This window comes from Lepidochelys kempii, chromosome 14 (genome assembly GCF_965140285.1).
Source record: "Lepidochelys kempii isolate rLepKem1 chromosome 14, rLepKem1.hap1, whole genome shotgun sequence".
NCBI lineage: Eukaryota > Metazoa > Chordata > Testudines > Cheloniidae > Lepidochelys > Lepidochelys kempii.
The window spans coordinates 8,428,371-8,449,814 of record NC_136393.1 but is presented as its reverse complement, the minus strand read 5'-3'; the positions used below and the strand labels follow the sequence as shown (position 1 = coordinate 8,449,814).

The window sequence follows — 21,444 nt, the reverse complement described above, 5'->3', positions numbered from 1 at the left end:
ACAGGTTATTCTACCTATTCACCAATTATAGGTAACACTGAGGTTCCATCTCCACTGGTCTTTAAACAGAGCCTGAGAATTAGTTCCATATAAATCTATTTCCACCACTTTTGTGTAGCGTGGACAGGATACTTTTATTTTATGGTAAACCTTTCTACAACACTGTTTTAAATTCTGGTTTTATGTTGTTTGGATCCATCTAAAAACTGGACTTGAAACATGGGGAAGTTAGTGGACAGCAAGCTAGGGTGTAAATTTACAGTGCACTTGCTACTCTGGCACGACCTTCGTGGCCTAAACACATTTACTGAGCACTTAATGCACCCTTGTCAGTTTAGCTCAGAGCTAAACTGCCAGAGGGCATTTTTGTGCACAGTAAGAGGTGTCGCTGGAATAGCTAGTGTGCTGTAAGTTCACACCCTAGCTTGCTGTGCAGTAACTTCCCATAGAGACAATCCTTACATCACCTGTAACCAACACCTTTAGTGATTTCAGTGCAAACCTGTGTGTGGATGCTTATTTTGGAATAAGAATGCCCTATTTTGATGTACCTTAAGTCAATAAAAAATTACCTTTTGCATGCCTATTGTATTGCTTCCATTTTTACAGTTAATTTCATCCCATCCCAAATTCTTCTTTAAAAAGGTAAACATTAAGTATGTACCTCCAAGTGATACCAAAAGTTGGTCTTGGGGATGGATACGGCCAAATATCCATGGCAGGTTTTGCATTGTAGTTGAAATAGGGAACCTCTCTGATACCTCCTCTTCTGGCCAACTTTTTTAAATCATCATTGGGTAAAACAAATATACTCTTTTTACTGCTTTTGGTAACAAATTTTCTGTAAGATGGCAAGGCTGTTCCAGAACGAGTCTTTTTGGGTCTCGAAAATTTCATTAACTTCACTTTATCCCTTGTGGAATATTCTTTGCTCACAGTCATGGAAGTCACTAACGTGCCTCCTGGAATAGTTAATGAATCAGTTACTGTTGTTGTAATCACAGTTTTACTGTGCTCCTGTACAGAGATGACATCAACATTGCTGTCTGCAGCAGGTGCAGTAAGCTTAGTTACAGTGGTGGTGGTGGTTACAGTGGAAATGGCACAATTTTCTGTAGATGACACCATAGTTTGTTTATCATCCTTGAAGGCTGACAACTCTGCTACTTTAAACACCGTTTTGGATTCTGTGGAAACAGTTGATGTTGTGGTGGTCACTTCTGTAATAACAGTTTTATTTTTTGTTTTATTTTCTCCATTGATATTTTCAACTTTATTATACATCTGCAGGCCATTCTGATCAGTAAAGTCACTACTCAAGCTAGATTCCTCACAAGAAGTTACTGGTGAGGGTGCAACGTCCTTACCCATAACAGCTTCAGTTTCCATGGATTCTGCTTCACTAATCACATTTTCCTTACAGGAAAGCTGTGCTTGTGTAGAAGCACTATCAACAAAGTTGGATCTTTCAAGAGAATGCTGCTTTTCTCCAATATTTTGCACACATTTGGACATTTTATTTGGAAGCAGAGGATACTCTCCAGATTCACCACCAATCTCCGCAGAACTCTGTAAACATGATTTAGCATCCAAGTTATTTTTTAAATCTGTATCCTCCATAGTGATATCACCATTCATTAATGGCTTTACAGAGCATTCTTTAATAGTCAATGGTTTTATTTCATGTTCAGGAATGGATTTACTAATATTATTGACTTTAGGTTCAATATCACTCCCTGCCTTAGTATCACAAGTATCTTTCATTAAGCATTCTTCATTTGACAATATCTTAATGTCACTGTCTTTTCCATTAATTTGAAATGCCACCGATTTCTCTCTCTCAACTTTAGTCTCTATTTCTCCATTCTTATTGTTCTTTTTGTCAGTGATACTTTTTAGATTCAGCTGATCGAGACATTTGTTTATGGTACTTGCTTCCATTTTCTGTTCCTGACCCTGCTTTTCACCATTAGCTTCAGTGACTTTAGAATTCAATAAATCATCACTAACATTTATTCCACCAATGTGTTCAGGAGTTTGGCTTTCAGGTGTTTTTCCTAAAGTTAACTTGGTTTTTAATGATTGTTTCTGATCAAATAAAATCTTGTTTTCAGTTTTACCATCACTGCTTTTCTGAGCAATATCTTTTCCCTCATCATTTTCTTGTGGGGACACTGGTTCAGAATGGCTTTTCAGCGTGCAATTATTTTCTGGGTCACTGACCTGTTTTTCAGGTTTTTCTTTCAAGGTTGCTTTTTCAGCAATGGGCTGAACATCTGTTTCACAGCTGCTTTTAGTTACCACTGGCTGTAAGGGGTTTTCACATTTACTCTGAGACACTGTGGTATTAAATACTTTTTGTTCTGAAGATTTTTCATTGTTTAAGGTGCCACTCTTGCTTATATCTTCTGTGTGTGTTTGTTTTAAGTCATCCATGAGGGGATTCTCACTCTCTCTCTTTTCAAGAACTTCTTGTCCTTGACTATTATCAGTAGCGACTGGTTCAGAATCACCTTCTTTAGTGATGTTTTGAACTGAGCTTTGAATTTCAGAGGCATCATCCAGTACTTGGCCTTCTCTTTTTGACAGTCTGTCTATGGAAGGCAAAGAAGGCTGGTCTGGTTCACTGGTTTTTGTACAAGGTGTACTGCTGGTTGGCAAGCAGTCCTGAACTGAATCTTCAGTTTGGATCTTACCTGAAATATGGGTTCTGTCTTGGGGAGACATGTCAATCTGGCTTCCTTCTTTTGCTTTAGTTGTTTGTGGCTCATCTATGTTTTTCTGTGGACTCACAGATCTACTGCCTACAGGTTTAGAACTAGCCTCCAGCTTCATCCTTTCTAGGCGCTGTTTTTCTTCCAGCGTAAACTGTTTTACTCTTCTTTCAAGTAGTCCATCTAATTTTGATGTTTTTACTTTTCTTTTGTAGCAAGTCCTTAAGTGAAACCCCTCGCTGACATTGATTAAATCTGCTTTAGAGTGAATATCCTCATTTTTTGTGGGGGATTCCATTTTTACATCATCTATCTCCATGGGTTCTTCTTTGATGGCTCTATTTATACAATCAACTTCTCTTTCCGCTGTGAACAATAAATATTTTTGAATCAGAAGGACCTTTCAGTAATGACAGTACAATAAATAACTTTCAATTTTACATGAAGTTTAAAGTAATAACTGCACTTACAGCAGTACACATGTTCAAAGGGCTGGATAGACATTAACTGGGCTAGGAAAAGCATGAAGCAGAGAACTCTTAAGACATTCTCATACGGTACGCTACTGCAGACAAGTAGTATGAAATACAATGACTAAAAACTAGTCAAAAAACTTCACCTGAGACTCTCAAAACTAAAAAAGGATTTGTTAAAAGATTTCTTGTGCTTTAACATACATAAAAATACATAACATATATCCTAGGTAGGATATATAAAAATGTGACAGAATGCAACCCTGTATTCACACACCCTACACGCTATTGTAATAATCTGTGTACAAGGCTTGCCTTGTGAGGTATCACTTAAAAACTTATACTTTGTTGATCAGTAATATGGTAAAATGCATGTAGCAACACTGTGTGTAAAGTTATAGATAAACATCAGCTGAAATCAGGACTGAAGTGTGTTTCTCAGATAAATCTGGGGGGTGGCTAAACCAGTTTCTCAAACACAAAAGGCAAGCCGATGCCCCATCCAGGCATCAACAAGGCAAGGAAGGAGGGCAGGGACAAAGATCTCCATCTTAGCAGTGAAACAGCATGAGGTCTCCTTCCTCCACCAGACCAGTCTCTTGGTTCTCAGCTGGAAATGCCTTTCAAAGAGGGACTGAAACTATAAAATGGAGGGGCAAACACCTCAAGAGGCCCTCCCTCTCCCTTCCCCCTGCCCTTCTTATTCTCCACACCTGAGAAGACAAAGAAAACAGCCATTGGATTCTGGGGGGAGAGTTCCTGACTTGAAGACTTTGGTCAGTAATGCTATTGGAAGCACGTGGTGAGAAACTTTACTTGAATCTAATATAGTTTAAATCTTTATTTTTCTTGTAACCATTTCTGACTCTTATGACTCATTCCTTGTACTCACTTAAAACTTCTCTTTGTACTTAATAACCTTGTTTTATTGTTTTATCTAATCCAGTGTTTAACTTAAAGTGTCTGGGTGACTCCACTTAAGGCAGTAAACTGATGTATATTAGTCCCTTAAAAGAGTAATGGACTTAATATATTCAGACTCTCCAGGAGAAGGCTGGCCAGTATAAGACATACATTTCTGGGGAAGAATCTGGGACTGGGAGTGTGGTGGGGTCACCCTGCAGTATAAACCAAGGCTGGTGAGAGCCAGAGTGTAACACAAAAGTGTGGCTGGCAGGCTGCAGTTACACACAGACACTCAGGGTGTGACTTGCATGCTGGAAGGCTGTTTGTGAGCAGCCCAGGTAGGAGCTACTAACAGCAAGGTATTGTAAGGCACACAAAGTTGCAGGGCAGGGGTAAATAGTCCCTCACTGGTCTGGACTGCACCCTGATGTGTCACATTCAGGTCTGAAATATGTCTGTATTACCTTCAGCTTTTGCATTATCTAAGTTTTCAGAATTCATATCAATTTCCACCTTTTCTTCACTCATTTTGTTTTCTTCCTTTACTTGGGCTCTCTCCAAGGTTTCAGAAATTTCTATTTTCGTTTGGTCCTTCTCTTGTGGATCATGAGAATCTTTTATTCTTTCTTTAGAAGAATCAGTCTCTATTTTTACTTTTGCTGGACTTTTTCTTTTATCCAGTTCGCACTGGTTTTCAGTGGTAACATCATTCTTTGCTATTAGCAATAGATTAAAAAAGTAGAAAAAAGTTTTAAATGTTTTAACTTGCTCAAAATAACTCAGTACATTTTGTTAATGATTTAATTACATTATTTCCTCCATTTCACAAGCATCACGTACACTATTTTACCTTTTCAGCCCTCCTGAAATCAAAGTTAACCACGTGGCACGGTTAATATGTCAAAAGAGAACCCAACACTTCAGTGATATATTCAAGTAACAGGCTCAAAATGTTGAATATATACATGTATGCTATGGGCCCAATCCTGGAAAATAGTAAAAATTCCATCCACTGCAGGCTCAGGCTCTTTGGTCTGGATTTTAAAAAGCAACTCGTGTTTTTGGAAGCCCAGTGTGAGATACCTTAAAAGGACCTTATTTCCAGAAAGATCTGAGCACCCACCCTCTGAAAATCAGGCCCTTTTACAGTGTCTCAAGATAGGCTTCCAAATTTTTTATTTATTTATTTAATTTTGGCCTATACACCTTAAACCCTGGATGGACCCAACTATCCAACTGGCAAACATTTTGTGCCTGACTGGCACTCTGGACTCCATGAGGCAATAATAATCCAGTCTAGCAGTTACAAAGGGAACCCAAAGGCTGTGTCCACAAGTAATACAGCAGAGGGAGCCTGCATGTTTTTGTGGACTCCAGAAAATGTTTTTAAAAGTTTCATAGCAGTAAGTTCACGCACAATGTTCTAATATTTAAAAGGAATTCCAAGATTAATTGCAAACCACTACTTTTCTAAATAAAATTGCAGATAGACAATTTTAAGGGTCAGCGGTACCAAATGGAGCTTAGGTCACGTTCATTCATAGGACCGCTTCCCCATAAAAATTGAAGTCCCGTTTCATTATTTCTGTACAGACAGACTTCCTTCCCCATTGCAAAAACTATGGTTTCCAAATCAAGCTGGTTAATGGCACAATATTTGGTTAATATAGAAAATAGGTATATATCTACAATAACTAGCTTATGAATGCTATTTTTGGACATAGGTTGTCCACGAACAAAGCAGATGTGAAGATGCACATATATAAGTACTACAAACTACCTCAACTTCATAAATGAGCCAATTTAACATACATGATCAATTTTGTAGGACAGCTGAAATACACGCTATATACAGAAAAAAGGCGACAGCAAATTCCTAAAGTTTACATAGAACACTATTTAGAACAAAGCCTACTTATCTGGGATGTTTTTGATGCAGTCTACTAAATATGCAGTAAATTCAGTAAGTAGTATGTTATGAATTCAAAATAAATAAAATTTCACTTACTTGGTAGCACTTTTCTGTAATTGACATTAGTATTTCCAGGTAATTTAGGCACAAACCTATGAACATGCGTTTTACTAATCCAGCTCCAACCACCATATCCTGTTACTCTATATTCCTCTCCTTTTTGTTTCCAAACCTGTTAAATATTTTGCAACATTAATTTTTTAAAACATTGTTTACTGAAACCTTTAAAGACGGTTTAAAGAAGTGTGGCAAGTCACCATAACACTATTACTTTGCACTTACGTCGCACTTTTCAGGAGTACAATAATTTAGGCTGAAAGATTTTTATTCAAGAAAATTCATTACCCCCCTTAATCATTTAAATGAGTTGGGTGCTGGTAACTCCCTTACTTCCTCCCTTGTGTGATCTTGCTTTGTTTGAGGGACTCCAGTTTACAGCATCCTAATTTAACAGTGATGCAGCTGGGAGTTGAATGTTTTCAGCAAAAAGTCATTGACTAGAATTCGCTTTCCACCAAGACCCAATTTGCTAATCTTCAGGTCATGCTGTGAAGCCTATCTGTTCTCCAAGGTTTTGATCTGGAGGGAAGGGAGCAGTTGGTGGATGAAAGGATGTTGTAAGAAAGTTTAGGGTTTTTTTGAGGGGTGAAGGGGAAAAAAATCTCCAGAAATTTTAGCTTTTGGACACAGTCTAACTACACTGGCGTGTTTATGAAGATTGTACATATGCCAACATCACTGGGTAGGAATTCTTTAATAAGTTGAAAGCAGCAGATAAACAATTTTGTTCACTTTTGCATCATACTGGAAGATGTCTGTTGCAAAATGTATACCCAAAAATAAACTGACAATACAACTCAGTCCGATAGCAAAATTCTAAAAAATCTTAGCTTAAAATAAGACTATCTTTATTTGTTAGCCCTTGAGCTCAGGATATTATTCTAGTTGTTTTCTACTTTAGAGAATATGAGCAACAAAAACCAAATCCCCTAAAAAATTCAGAAGCAAATGCAACCAAGTCAATTCCTTGAATGAATCTCCACTGAAGAATATCATAGCCTTTAATGTGTAACTCTTGTGTTTCGACAGCAATGTTTCATTGTTTCACATCTCGTTTCAGCACAATTTAGCTAAAAGACTTCTTACTTTTTATATTCAATGATACTCCACTGTTCACCTATTATACTTCCATTAAAAACAGTTGCATATTTTGAATCATAAATAAAAATTTTTGACACAGGCAACCTCAAATGATCAAGTCCAGAAATAACATCAGAAATTTAACTCTGAGTATGTGCACATGGCTCTCACTGATGCAATGGAGTGAAGAATTTGGTCATTAACATCTTAAGTATAAAACAGAGTTGTATAAATGACAATTGCTACAAAAATAAAGCCTTTTATTTCTAAAAATAAACTGCTAGGCAGAAACGTTACCTGATGTTTGATAGGAAAGGTATATTTCACCCACGTAGCCTGTTGCATTGTTTCTTCCTCCTCTTGTTTCCTCTCTTTTTTTTTCACCTTTTCCTTTTCTTCTCTTTCAATAGCTGTCATTCTGTGTAATCTAATACAGGCAAATTTTGTAAGCAAATTTGAACACCCTAATAATGGCATATACTACCTCCTTGAATGTCTAAGATTTAGATGAGGGGAAAAAACTATCAATGAATAATATTAAGTTAAGGAATAACATTAATATACATTACTGGTGATAACGTTGCATCTGATGAAGTGAGCTGTAGCTCACAAAAGCTTATGCTCAAATAAATTGATTAGTCTCTAAGGTGCCACAAGTACTCCTTTTCTTTTTGCAAATACAGACTAACACGGCTGCTACTCTGAAACCTGTTGCTTTTATGAGCATTTACACAATTGCAAAAGCAGTTGATGGCAAGAGTATTCAACATCATGAATGTGACACCTACTCTTATCCCAAGATTAGAGAACAATGTCAGATCCCAACAAATTGGGGTTTTTGAAAGTTCTTCACTGTTGCTTTCTTAGACTTTCCCCATTGATGTCATTTGAGGCTGGGGCTTAGGTAAATCATTGGGTTTAAGTAAATCACTGTTTGAAGGAAAAGGAGCAATGAAACAGGATACGTTGTCAATAAAGAATTTCAGTATCATTTAGTAGAATGTTTGATGTCTGACTGAATTCTCATCAATACTCTCAATTATAGTTTTAGCTCAACCAATGATGCAGATCAGAGTAGAATACATTCATAAAGATTCTCTTACCTAGTGTGCCCCAAGGACTCCCGCCAAATTGGCAGCATGACAACTGGTTTAATTGCACACTCCAATATAGCCAAAGCTAGTGCAAATTCTCTAGGTTTGCTACACATTTGAACAGCCTTAATCCAGTTAGACCTACATTAGAAAGAATGTAAAATATATCAAGTTCATTTTATGAGCAATACGTCAACAGGATTTTAAAGTAGGCTAAACAAACTATTAAAATATCTTTGCTAAAACACTGCATTATTTCAGTTATGCATTACATATCACATTTATTCAAGTGTCTGTTCCAATGATATCTATTGTCTATGTGAGTGATATGACTTAGGACACCACAAAGCATGAGCACCCACCGGCAGCCCCTCCGATCAGCTCCTCCCTCACCCTCCAGCACTTCCTGCCAGCTGGCGGCCCACTGATTAGCTCCTCCCGCTCCCTCCGTCCCAGAGCCTCCTGCCTGCCTGTTCAGCGGTGTGTAGGAAGCGCTGGGGGAGTGGGGAAGGAGTGGGAATGGGGTATAATTGGGGGTGGGATCTTGGGGGAAGGGGTGGAGTGCAGGCAGGGCCTGGGGCAGAGCAGGGGTTGAACACCCTTAGGGAAAGGAGGAAGCTGGCACCTGTGCCACAAAGTAATGTTATTAAATAAAATATGGGTAATCAAAAAATACTTGCTATTTCTTTACCTGTGGGAGGCCCAATTGGGGTGAAGGAATGATGCAGGGATGTTGCTCTCTAGCTGAATGATAGTTAGCCTCAGAGTAGATATGGTAAGAACCTTGGACCCATGTACAGACCCATTCCATTTGAACTCTCCAGCAGGAGTCAGGCAGAATTTATGCGCAAGGTGCCGTCTCTTGTCATGGTCTTCTCTGTGCTGGTGTTTGTTCAATGCAAATGAGTTGGTGGCATACTGGTTGTGATAGACACGATACTTCCCCTCTTGACCTAACTTGAAATAATTACTGATGTTTCCTTTCATCACGATTTCTTTCTTGGTATTCAACCGGGAGATTTCCCCTTGGGAGTTAACCACCAGAACCTTGTTAAAGAAACAAAAGGGTTTTTTTGGTTTGTTTTTTAAATTAACTTATTTAAAATCTTTAATAATATCTATTATATTCCTGTTTACAATACAGGCCTTCAATTTTCAAAGTCACATCCATTCATTCTGAATTATATATTGTATTAGTTTCTTCTTCTTTAATCTTTTTTACCTTCAAAACATTTTAACAGTATTAAAGTTAGGGGCCAAGTTTTCTAATGTAGACACCCAAGTTGCACCCACAAAATAGGTGTGCAAAGAAGTTAGAATTTGTGTATGCAAATAAGTAAAATAAATAAAGGTTACCTATCTTATAGTAACTGGAGTTCTTCGAGATGTGTGGTCCCTATCTGTCTTCCACTGACGGATGTGCAGGCGCTTCATGTGTCTCAGATTGGACAATTCTAGCTAGCACTGTCTATAGGTCCACGCCTGGGTCCTTATGCTCTCAGTCTGGAGCACGAGGAGCAGCGTGGACAGACTGCCCCTCTATTTACCTTCCTAATGCAAGTAACCTTAGAATAAGACTCAGCAGCAGTGGGGAAGGAGGGTGAGTATTAGAATACTGATAGGGACCACAAATCTCATTGAACTCCAATTATTATAAGGTAAATAACTAACTAACTTTCTTTGAGTTGTCCATATGTATATTCTATTGAGGGCAATTCATTGAAGAGAAGGGTGAGGACCCTAGCGGTACCACCAATTAGAGGATTGCTCTGCCAAACGATTCCTCAGCTGTAGAAGCTTAAACTACGGCGTAATATCTCGTAAAAGTGTGAACAGAACCCTGCAGTGCTGCCCTGCAAATTTCCTTGAAACATTGCAGCCTGGGTCAGTCAAGTGGTCCCTCACACAATGTAGGGTTGGGAAGGAATTTTCCTCCAGGGCAGATTGGAAGAGGCCCTGGAGGTTTTTCGTCTTCCTCTGTAGCATCGGGCACGGGTCACTTGCTGGAGGATTCTCTGCTCCTTGAAGTCTTTAAACCATGATTTGAGGACTTCAATAGCTCAGACATAGGGGAGAGGTTTTTCGCAGGAGTTGGGGGGAAAGGGGGGTGAGATTCTGTGGCCTGCCTTGTGCAGGAGATCAGACTAGATGATCATAATGGTCCCTTCTGACCTTAATATCTATGAATCAATTTGTAATAGAGCAGGATGCAGTCCAAACTTCATTTGGACAGTCTTTGGGACAAGATTGTTTCACCTCTCATATGTTCTTCAAGGGATACAAGTAATCTAGGTGATTTTGCTAAAAGGTTTAGTCCTCTAGAAGTAGAATGCCAAGGCTCAGACATACAGCGAGTTAGGCTTCCTCTCCTCACTGGTGGCATATGGCTTTGGGAAGACAACAGGTAAGTGAACAGCCTGATTTAGATGGATTTCTGTGACCACTTTGGGTGTGAATTTCAAGTGTAGTCTTCAGGAGACTGTCCCTCTGGAAGGCTGTGTACAGTGGATGTGCCATGAGGGTCCCCTAGCCTACATGGCTGGTGTGATGGCCACCAAAAAAGCAACCTTCATCAATAGATGGACTAAGGAATATATGTCTAAATGTTCAAATGGATCCTCCATTAATGCCAACAGGACTATGCTGAGGTCCCAAATCAGGGTAATTTTCAGTACCAGGGAAAGGTTTTAACGATACCCTTTAGGAAACTGTCACAACATGGTGGAGATCAAGTTATTGCGACAGGCACTTACAGCTGCTAATTGCATCCACAGGGATTTAACCAGTAGACATGAAGTCTTTAAGAAGAGAAGCTATTCCAAGAGGACACAGATATTGGAATCCCCTGGGGCTGACAATGTTGACACCACATCAAAAAAATCTTTTCCACTTTGTTGTGTGGCACTCTCACATGGTCTCCTCCTTTATTGTTAAGGAGGTAATGAACTGCTTCCAAGCATGTCTTTTCTAGGGTCATCATCCAGCCAAATGCCAAGCTGTTAGGTGGAAGGATGCTGGATTGGGATGCCTGATTTTGTCTCAGTCCCTGGATCAATAAATCTGGGAAGAGTTGAATACAGCTGTATGAACATTTTGACATCTGCAGAATGTTGGGAAACCAGAACCATCTGGGACATCTGGAGCAATAAGAATCACCAATGCTCCCTTTTGCTTGATCCTTCTTGGAACCTGAGGTAAGAGTGGAACGGGTAGAAAGGTGTATATTAGTGTCCTGACTAATTAAAGGGATTAAAAATGCCTCTCCTTTGGAGCCTGGACCTTGAGTCCCCTTGCAACAGCAGATTGCATCTCAAGAGAACAAGAAATGCCCAAGGAAGTCCGAAGATGGGGATCCCATTGTTGAAATACGTTCTCTATTACCAAATTGTGTAGTTCTCTTTTGCTGTCCCTGGAGAAGTGCCTGCTGAGGCTGTCTAACTTGTGGTGTATTCCTGGGAGATGCAATGCTGAGAGGATGATCTGGTGGCAAGCACACCAGTTTGAGAGATTGATCATTTCTGTACAGAGAGTTGCGGACCTTGCTCTCCCTTGTTTGAAGTAGCACACTGCTCATTTTGTCTGACTCGGGATATCGCATGTATGGGTCCCGTGGGATCCCAAAAGGGCAGTGCGAGGGGTCAAATGGGAACTGAGGTGGTCTCCATGGAGTCCTGAGGTGCATAATCGCTCCTATAAGATCAGGATAGTGCCCAAGAGACTCTGGATCCTCTGTCTGGACTGACCCTATGTCTCAATGGTAGTGTTGACACTGACTCAGAGGAGGCAGTAGCTTCAGATTCCCACATTGGTGCCAACCTTGATATGCTCCAGCTGGTAGATGGTACTGGTGAGCGGCTCTCCCTCTCTTCCATCCCTTGGATCGATAATGTGGTGATCTCCCTTGTTAGGATCCATTCTTACAGGATGAGAGAGTCCAGGTTTGAGAGGATGGCAAAGTCCTATGGGGGCGGGGTATCTATCCCCAGACATATGGACATGGACTCTCTTTCTTCGGTGGCACCAGCAGTCTCGATCTTGTCACGGCCTTTGGTACTGACATCTCCCTCTCATAGTACGACAGTACCACCAATGTAGAAGGCATCCACTTTGGCTTCTCTCTGACCGGTAATGAGTATGATCCTGCTCCTGTGGTTAATGCCAATTTTGGGGTGGTTTACTCTTTGGAGCAGTGAGACAATGATGTGCTCCTTGTGAGCTCCTGACACTCCCACCAGGGCACAGAGCCACACCTGCCTTAGGGGATGTCGGAGAAGAGGTCCTTTGTTCGGATGCATACCTGGAGGCAGATTTCTCTTGCTTCTTATCAGAATGTCTCCTACTCTTCTCATGTCCATTTGGAGGAGTCCTCAGCTCTACTCCTATAAGTCCCACAGCCGCAGAGGTCACTGTGCTCCGACAGGCACTTCTTGATGCCTCTGCCTGATGTACATAGGGGTCTGTTGGGCGAAGGCTGAACTGGCACCTCATAGCATGATTTATTAGGAATCTCCAGAGTCTATATTCAGAGGTTTGATGCATTCAGCTTGGAATAGATTGGCTAAAAGTGCACTTGGAGGGGACGTGAGCTTCCCTGAGGCAGTAGAAACATTTGAGATGGCCACCGCTGACTGGGAAGGCACAACGGCAGGAAACGCAGTTCTTAAATGCATGGTTGTTGGGCATACTGGTCACCCCGTATGGGTGGGGACTCAAGGTAGGGGAAGACTTCCCAAGGTCCTGACTGCTCAAAACTATACCTAAAGTATAAAATCTATCTAAAAACTGTATCTAAAAGTTATTTACAAATATTTACAGTTTGACGCAGAAGCAATTAGCAAACCCTGCAGACACAGAAGAGGTTCCATCTCAGACCACAGGAAGTAGAAAGGAACTGCAGAAATTGTCCGTCTTTGCTGCCCCTTATGCCCTCAGTTCAGAGCATGAGGAGGAGAAGGGAATAGGCATGGACCAACACACATTGCGAGCAAGAATCCTCAATCTCAGAGGCATGGAGCGTATGCACACCCCTCAGTGGAATACACAAAGGCACATGACAGTCAAATATGACCATAAAGTACCAGGATGTTACAACTAGCAAGAGAATTTCTTCATATCTGATCACCGAAAATAGGGGTAAAAATATATTTAACTAGTTTATGTGTACACCATACCCACTGCATCACTCTCCTGGAAAAGGAAACCAAAAGAACCTGCTTCACACTAAAGAAAAGCGACTCTACTCCACTTTGTTATTGTCACACCACTCTACAGAGAGCAAATCAGAGAGCAGCTACACAGAGGGAAAGGGGGTGGAATAAAGGACCAAAAAAACCTAAGAATTACCTCTGATATGGCAATTCTACCAACTTGTGAATTTCTCATGTACCTCCTAGTATGTCACTGACCCCATTTTCTTAAGACTGTAGCAGGAAGGTGGTTTCTTCTTATGTTACCAATATAATTTTATATTTTAGAAATTCTCAAAGTGAGTACAAACCTCTCTGCCTTCTTTAAATAATTTATTTGCTTCGTGTGCTGCAGCAGCAACCTGCTGGCTTTTCATCTGGCTCAGCTTGCTATCTGGATTTCGTAATCGGGTAAGCATTCGTGTCGAGCCTGATGTGCCTTTCCCTGTGCATGGAGAATCACTTCTTTCACCATTGGATTTCTCCCCTGCCACAAAAACATAATTTAAACAAACATGAAAAAAGAACGAAGGTAATACATTGCAAATGTGTTTATATATGGGAATTATGAAATTTAAGAATCAAGTTTAGAAACAAGTTTAGTGACACTTATTTTTACCTGTTTCCTCTGAGGTCTGGGATCCTCCTTCTGCATTTTCAGCATCATCAGATGTCTTAATGGAGTCATTCTGCATAGAATTTAGCTCACTGCTGTTGCTGTTTTCGGCAGACTGGAGGGGTGCAGCGGATGCACTAGGACTGATGCTGGGGGTCATCTGACCAGTTTCTTCTACAAAAGAAGGACTTTAGATATTTAGTACTGTATCAATTAAGCTTACTTTTTTTTCTTAAAGTTAAAAACTCAAAGAGTCAGATGAGCTACTGAAACATCAATAACTCATTTGTAACATGGAAGAATTGGTGGCTTTAAATTACCTCAAAAAGTCTACCTAAAATCTTTAACAATGTATGAAGCATACACAGGCATATGCACCTACTGGAAACAAAGATCTCCCTCTCCCCAATCAGCTTTCAAATCAATCACAGCTGTTCAAAATGTCTATGGTCAAATAAGCAAGAAAGTAAAAACAATAAGTGATTGTTTTAACCCAAAGCATTAAATAGACAAATTCTACATAAATAAATATCTTCATAAATATTACCAATATAAACATTTGTCTATTTATAGACAATTACATGCTTTTCAGTAGTTGAAACCTACAAGTGAAAAAATTAATCACTATTTCTTTTGTTCTTTGTATTTAACCTCTCCTAGATTTCAAACCGGATTTTCTGCCTAACCTGCCATTCAAGATATTCTTCACATCCTGATATTCTGAAACTGCTGGTTAACATTACCAAAATATATGTTCATCAAAATACAAATTAAGAAAGAGTGAATCAGCAAAGACCAAACATATACTAAGTTAAAAACGATCTATGCTGTCAAACTCTCAGAGAAAGACAAAATTAGTTTTCTTACCTGCAGTTTTGGTTTCTCCTCATGTAGATACAGTGCTCTGGACAGATACTCCCTAAACTTGTCTAGTATTCTATACAGGTTTGGTTTAGCATGAGATTTTCTTATCTGTCTTCAAGTCAGGACAAGAGGGAATGTTAAATCATGCTAAAAATTGATGCAGTGTTGACAACATAATAGCAGGATTTCTTTAGCTTAACTCATTAAAAAAAATTAAAAAAATTAAGTTTTGCTTCTTTGGAAATGTTTACTGAGGAAAGGTGTGATTAATTCAGCAAGCACGAGTGCAGGTGATGATGCTTCCAGGACCTACTCCTCCCCTCAAAGAAACTCTGACTTTTGCTAGACTGCAGAGAAATACCCATGAGTTATGACTTCTATCCAGAGCACTGGATCCATCAAAGAAGAATACTTAAATTTTAAAAAAATATCTGCTATACTTTTACAACTTTTTTTCCCAAAATTACAAAACCTAAATGTTTTATAAAAACAAGCCTTGTAAAACAGACTATATAGAAGTCAAACATTTTAATTTTTATATACATTTTTACTGAGTATATTTTTTAATACAACAAAGTAGACTCCCTAGTTTTGTGTCTGCAACCTAAGCATTACAGTACTGTGCTAGAGAATAAAAAACAAGAAATGAAAGTGACTAGCTTGTTTTGTTATCCAAACTAGGGGGAATGCAAAAATGGAACATTAATGGTAAGAAGTTTTTTTAGAATTCTTACAGTTTATATTATTAAAAGTGTTATTAGTAACAGATAAAGAACATTTTTTTAAACTGACAGTGGCCCATGAAGTATTTTTTTAATCTGTATTTTATTTACCATCTCGGAATTAGATGTAAATGGATCACACTGCCTGTCGTTGTATTTAAAATGCAGTTCCTCCCTCATTTCTTAGAGTTAAGCAACAGCTTCACCAAGACAATGAATATACATAGGAACATCTACTCTGACTGGATGAATTGCCGTTTTTAAACTAGAAATTCTTAAAAAACCCCAAACCTGTCCACATATACTGGAAACAAGTCTCTACACAGACTAGTTCACATATATGGTATAAATAACTGTAGTGTTCAAGTGCCCACATGAAAAATGAAGACCCTCCATCTATTATCTGTAACATCTGTAAAGGACATTTTCTACAACAAAATTAAACAGTTTTGACAGTAACAAAAGAAGGGAAATTCAGAATTAACATCTATAACATCTTTAATGTAACCTGATTTGATCATGTTTTCCTGTTACTCCAATGGCTTTCTGAATATCCAGGATGGTGAGAGTTAAATCTTTATCCATGTCATGTTATAATTAGCAAAATCAGAGTAGATCCCTGCAGAACACGCCTGTGATGGTTCTGATATTCTAAAAATGATGTGCCTGCCTACTGCTTTGGCTTTTTGTTCTATGAGATACAGAAGATGGACAAAATCTTTAGGAACTCAGAAGAGGGTGGACGTCCATGAAGTATTCTAGTGAAGTAATTGGCCACCTAGCAGGTACTTCGTGTTCCATCCCCTCACTACTGGTAGAAGAAATGGACTGCCCCTCCAAAGGGATGGGAAGAGTCTTGCTTCCCTGACATAAAAACATTTTAGTTGGTTTGATTTACTTGGTCTGCCAGTTTGAGCCCATCCCTTAAAGTCCTCGACTTCTGGAACCTCATCTGGTAGCAAGACTTAAGAGAATCTGAGCAACTATAGTGAAAGAAGGACGAAAGAAGACTACTTGGGCTCCACAGGCAGTCCTGAACCTGGAAGCTCTGAAGAGCTTGATTCAAGGCCTCCCACTTTTAAAGCAGCAATAATGAGTTTCAGCGTCTGTCGCTCTTGGCATCTTGCCCTTAACCAGCAGCTCTTCCCACCATGAGGTTACTCATAAGTAGAAAGGAGACCAAGGTTTGTGTGTCTAGGGAGACCTCTGGCAGTAAGTCTGAAACCAAGCAGGTTGGTCCAGATCTCCATGTACTTGTGATCTGTCAAAGAGTCTAGATTCAGAAGTTGGAACCAAACAGTTGATGTTTTGGAACAAAAGGCTATGGATGAACCTGCCAATATGGTCTGTGATCAGGTCATGGATTTCTCCTGAGGTCAGAATCTTACAGAAGAAACACACCTCCTCCATCTAGAACTCGGACTCTCCGAATTAGTGACTAGGATGCCAACATGCAGGACGGACCCCTGGGTCTCATACTATCTCTTAAGCAGGCACAGAAAAGAAAAGGTGCAATTAGGTTTAGGGCCTGGTGAGCATTGGGCTTATTTCAGGGTTCCCTATCTCCTTGATAACCTTGTACAAGGGAAACACAAGGAGGGGTTTTTCCTGAACTTGAACAACCTCTTCCCGAGGGCCCTCTGTTCCTGGAGTCCTCCCTGGACAAAATCCAGACTTTGGACATCACCTCCCCAAGGGTGCTGAAGGTCAGGTGCTCAGATACTTTGGTAGTATACAGTATACCGAAGTGGTATACAGCCCTATATAGAATAGAGAACAGAATGGCGAACAGAAAGGTCCTGTCATCCTTTTGAGACTGGTGGTGGGTCATGTCTCCCTCTCTGGGAAATACTCACCATCAAAAAAGCAGAGGAATAAATCTGCTGAGAATCCAAGGGTTCTCAGAGCACCCGTAACCTCACTGCACCTTGTTTTGGGTGAGACACAGATCCAGAACATGATCAGTATTGTTTGGTCCCAAACCTGCCCATTTGCTGGTTGGGGAGGACAGAATCATCTAAGGCCTGGAGTTTGGAGGAGAACGGGAAGGTAGACCACCCCCTCCCAACCTACATTCACATGATGAACTGAGATCCAGAGGGCATATAGCTGGGAAGAAAGTAGGTAGATTCTCTCTTCCATATCTACATCTCAGCTTCTGCTCCACCTATGTGGGAATGGATGCCTGCCTGTTGTATGTCATAGGTCTCCCCACGCTCTTGAATAAAGGTCCCTATGACTGTGCAGTAGCAGCAGACTTATTACTGCAAGGTAGCAAAGAATTCAGGGTAGGCTGCAGGTAGAAAAGCTTGGCTGGATGCAACCAGCTAGAGCTACTTGCAAAAACATAACAAGGAACAGCAGCCCCGAGTCCAGCCCAATAAGCATCTTCATAAATGCATTTGTCAACAAAAAATATAAACTCAAATTTTGAATCATCAAGCATATGTGCTTTCCCCATGCACCTTCAGTAATATCCTGTAAGAAAAGGATTATTTCCTCATTAACTCTAAAAGGAAATATGTACTCAACAGGTGATTTGTGAACAGTAATGGAAAAAAATTATGCTTGATCTATAAATCCTAAACAAAAATATGTTTTTTTTCCCCCAAGCACAAGCACATTTTCCCTATTGGAGATGTACATAAAACTGCTAATCCAATTATGAAGCTATTTACTAATGGAGAGAAATAAAACTAACTGGTGGTGGAGAATAATGAGGGTCATTTCATACAAAAGAATTAAATACAGTAATGTTTTAAAAGTTAAATAACCACCCAGAAACATTACAAACTACGTCTGTATGGAGGCATTTTACTTGTTCTTGGAACACAGCACACCATATTTTTCAATGAGTTATCAAGAACCAACTTTCAAATCTAACATACCAAGTGTGCTTTTTTCAACTGCAGTACCTTAGTTAAAAGAAAAGGAGTACCTGTGGCACCTTACAGACTAACAAATTTATTTGAGCATAAGCTTTCGTGAGCTACAGCTCACTTCATCGGATGCATGTACCTTAGTTGTAATATTGATTCAAGTGAAAATACAACTTTCATGATCTTAATTAATGCTATGAGTTATTCAAATTAACTTATCTGTTGCTAATGTAGGAATTTGGTCAAAAGTACAATGTTCTCTCTCTTTTCTAAAAAGTATTTGTATGGTTTTAATGTACTAATTAATGCTCCAGACCTAAGCAAGTCATACTCATTCCTGAGTTTCAAGAAAAGAATTGTATTTTATGGAGTAGCAAATTACTACTGCACGAAATAAAAAAAACAGCTTAAAAGAAAAACAAACTTTGTACATACATTATTAAGCTTCAGCCTACAGATTTTTGGGATGATGCAAGACTTTTCTCCAGGCAACCCAATGCAAGAACCTATATGAATAACTGCAAATACTAATTTTTTCTTGTTAATTATTTTTACAGTACATTACAGGTTCAACGATTTAACAGCCATTAGCAAATAAAAGCTTGAAATAAACCTTTGTAGGATGTTCACCACCACTACGGTTTGCAATGAAGAAAAATAAAATATATAGTAAACAGAATATGAGAAAAGCTTAGCCACAGTAATCTTTGGAGGGCATGGAAGCATATGCTAACAGCAGGGAGGACCACATTAAAAAATTCTAAATGTTAGATGACAATGCAGCAGTAAAGGATGGCAGTGAAAGCAAATAGCATGAATGAACATACACTGTAAATGGTTTTAGTTGACAAACCATAATTTATAAGAAGAAAATCTTAAAGGTTCCCCAAATTACAGAGGCATTGATACAGCGCCCTCTGTACCTGAGAGATCCTGAGGGAGCTCTGATGCCACTTTCTTCTCTGCCACATTGTTGCTATCAAAGGTTTCTGACTGACACCCCATTGCGTTCTTCCCTTCAGAGGAACTAGTTTCTCCTGCAGAAGGATTTGTGGTGCTGCCGTCTGTGCTTGATGCCCCAGAGTTACTTTTATCCCCAACGTCTGTTGGCTCTACAGTAAAATGCACAACAAATCTTTAAGGATATTCTTAACATTTCCTTAGGATGTCATCTGGCCTTATCCATGCTAAAAAGCAGACTTCGTGCAGTTCCTTGTATTATGTCCACTTTGTAGCACCAAAATATATTGAGTGTATTTCTGCAGTAAGGATAGTGTCTTCATAGAATCAGAGAACAGAAACAGGCCAAAACTACTTAATTCTACTTTAAAAATAGCATTAGAAATCAATCCTTTGATACTGGTGGATGTACACATATTGACTGCCATCAGTGAGCTTCATGCCAGAAAAGCCAGACATCTCAAAGCAAAAATGGAGTCAAATTGTAAAACAGCAGTAGGGAAAATGAGCTATCCAACACTACCAAAGAGAAACAATGGTATATAACCATAAAGAAGCAAACTAGCATTATCTCTTTAAAAGCAATTTTAAAAAAATCTTGCCAGTGTAAAAAATTACATTAATATTTCCAGAAGTAAATGTGCTAGTAAAAGGTTATTTAAAAACAACAAAAATATTGCTAATGCAAGGTCAGTTTCTTTACCTTCTGTTTTTCCTTTTTCTGAGTCTTGTTCAGATGGTGTGTCTTCATTTTTTTCCTGTAGTTGGTCTGCAGGTTCTTCCTTGCCTTTTTCAGTATCTGTTTGGTCATTATTTTCAACATCATTTTTGTCCTTATCTGTTTCCTCAGCTGCTTGACTTTTATCCTCCACTATTTCTCCTTTTTTGACTCTAAGAGCATCCAATATTTCATCTACAGTAGGAAAAAACCGGTAAAATTCAGGCAACAAGAATCAAAATACCCTTTATAGAGCCATTAAGTAGAAGTCTTAAATCAAAAGTCATTTAAATCAAGATGGCCTTCAGGTTTAAAGCATTACCTTTCACAATCACAAAACAAAAGCCAGGAGCTAAGAACAAAAATTAACATCCAAGTTCTTACTCCTTTTTCCATTTTCAGATGCATGGAAATTGGAATGCTCGAGTTCTTGATTTCTCAACATTATGTTATGTACAAAATACCAAACCCCTTTACACAGTCCTTTATTGTTCTATGGTAGATAAACTGAGTTTCAACTTACTGTTTATGGGGTTCTACATAAAGTTTAAAGATGCTATCACACTTTCTCTAAAAGATTAGGGTTTTGCTCCAGTGTTTTTGTTGAAAATATTTGCATGGCCAGTGTCATATGCCTGTTTATTCCTGCCCCTCTTTACACTGGGGGAATTCAGGAGGTCAGGATCAAATCTATTTCTGCCTTTTTTTTTTTTTTAAAGTGGTCTACATAGTTGCTTCCTTTTGTCTCCTTCCCTTGGGATTACACATCTATACACCAAAGACCAGCTATATGAGACTGTCATGCTAAGCACTGAAGTACAGTGTAATTTCTGTTCAACTGCTTCTATAAAAATCCAAGCCATGTAATTTACTGAGAGTTGAGTACATGTATTGATGGTTGGCTCCAAATATCTGCTGAGCAGCACTCCACCCATGGCGATTCACATTCACATTTTAACTTTTGAGTATTAAGCAGAAAGAATTAATTATGGAATCAGACTGTCTCCAGACAGGTCTTTTTGGGATTTTTTTTAAACATCACTTATACTGCCATTATAAGATCCGGTTTGACCAGTAAAACCTTGAAATAGTGATTCTGACTTGATTACTGTAACTTATTATTGAGAATTAATTGAGGGTGCTCTCAATTCAATTCAGATTGCATGTGACTGAATTCTCACCAAGTCAATTCCTTCTCCA

General features: G+C 39.1%; 1 protein-coding gene across 11 annotated transcripts in view; it reads right to left on the bottom strand.

The window, feature by feature from the left end:
- Positions 1–21,444, bottom strand: part of BPTF (bromodomain PHD finger transcription factor) — a 92,532-nt gene that overhangs the window by 31,765 nt on the left and 39,323 nt on the right. For 10 of the 11 annotated variants that reach the window (XM_073310727.2, XM_078848474.1, XM_073310729.2 and 7 more), the window contains exons 4-13: positions 20,230–20,439; positions 19,490–19,678; positions 14,105–14,275; positions 13,797–13,972; positions 8,991–9,346; positions 8,309–8,440; positions 7,503–7,632; positions 6,102–6,237; positions 4,558–4,809; positions 665–3,080 (exon numbers count right to left, since the gene is read on the bottom strand). In XM_073310727.2, the coding sequence (XP_073166828.1) occupies positions 665–3,080; positions 4,558–4,809; positions 6,102–6,237; positions 7,503–7,632; positions 8,309–8,440; positions 8,991–9,346; positions 13,797–13,972; positions 14,105–14,275; positions 19,490–19,678; positions 20,230–20,439 (4,168 nt within the window). The remainder of the gene's footprint in view (positions 1–664; positions 3,081–4,557; positions 4,810–6,101; positions 6,238–7,502; positions 7,633–8,308; positions 8,441–8,990; positions 9,347–13,796; positions 13,973–14,104; positions 14,276–19,489; positions 19,679–20,229; positions 20,440–21,444) is intronic. The other variant, XM_073310730.2, reaches the window with a different exon arrangement.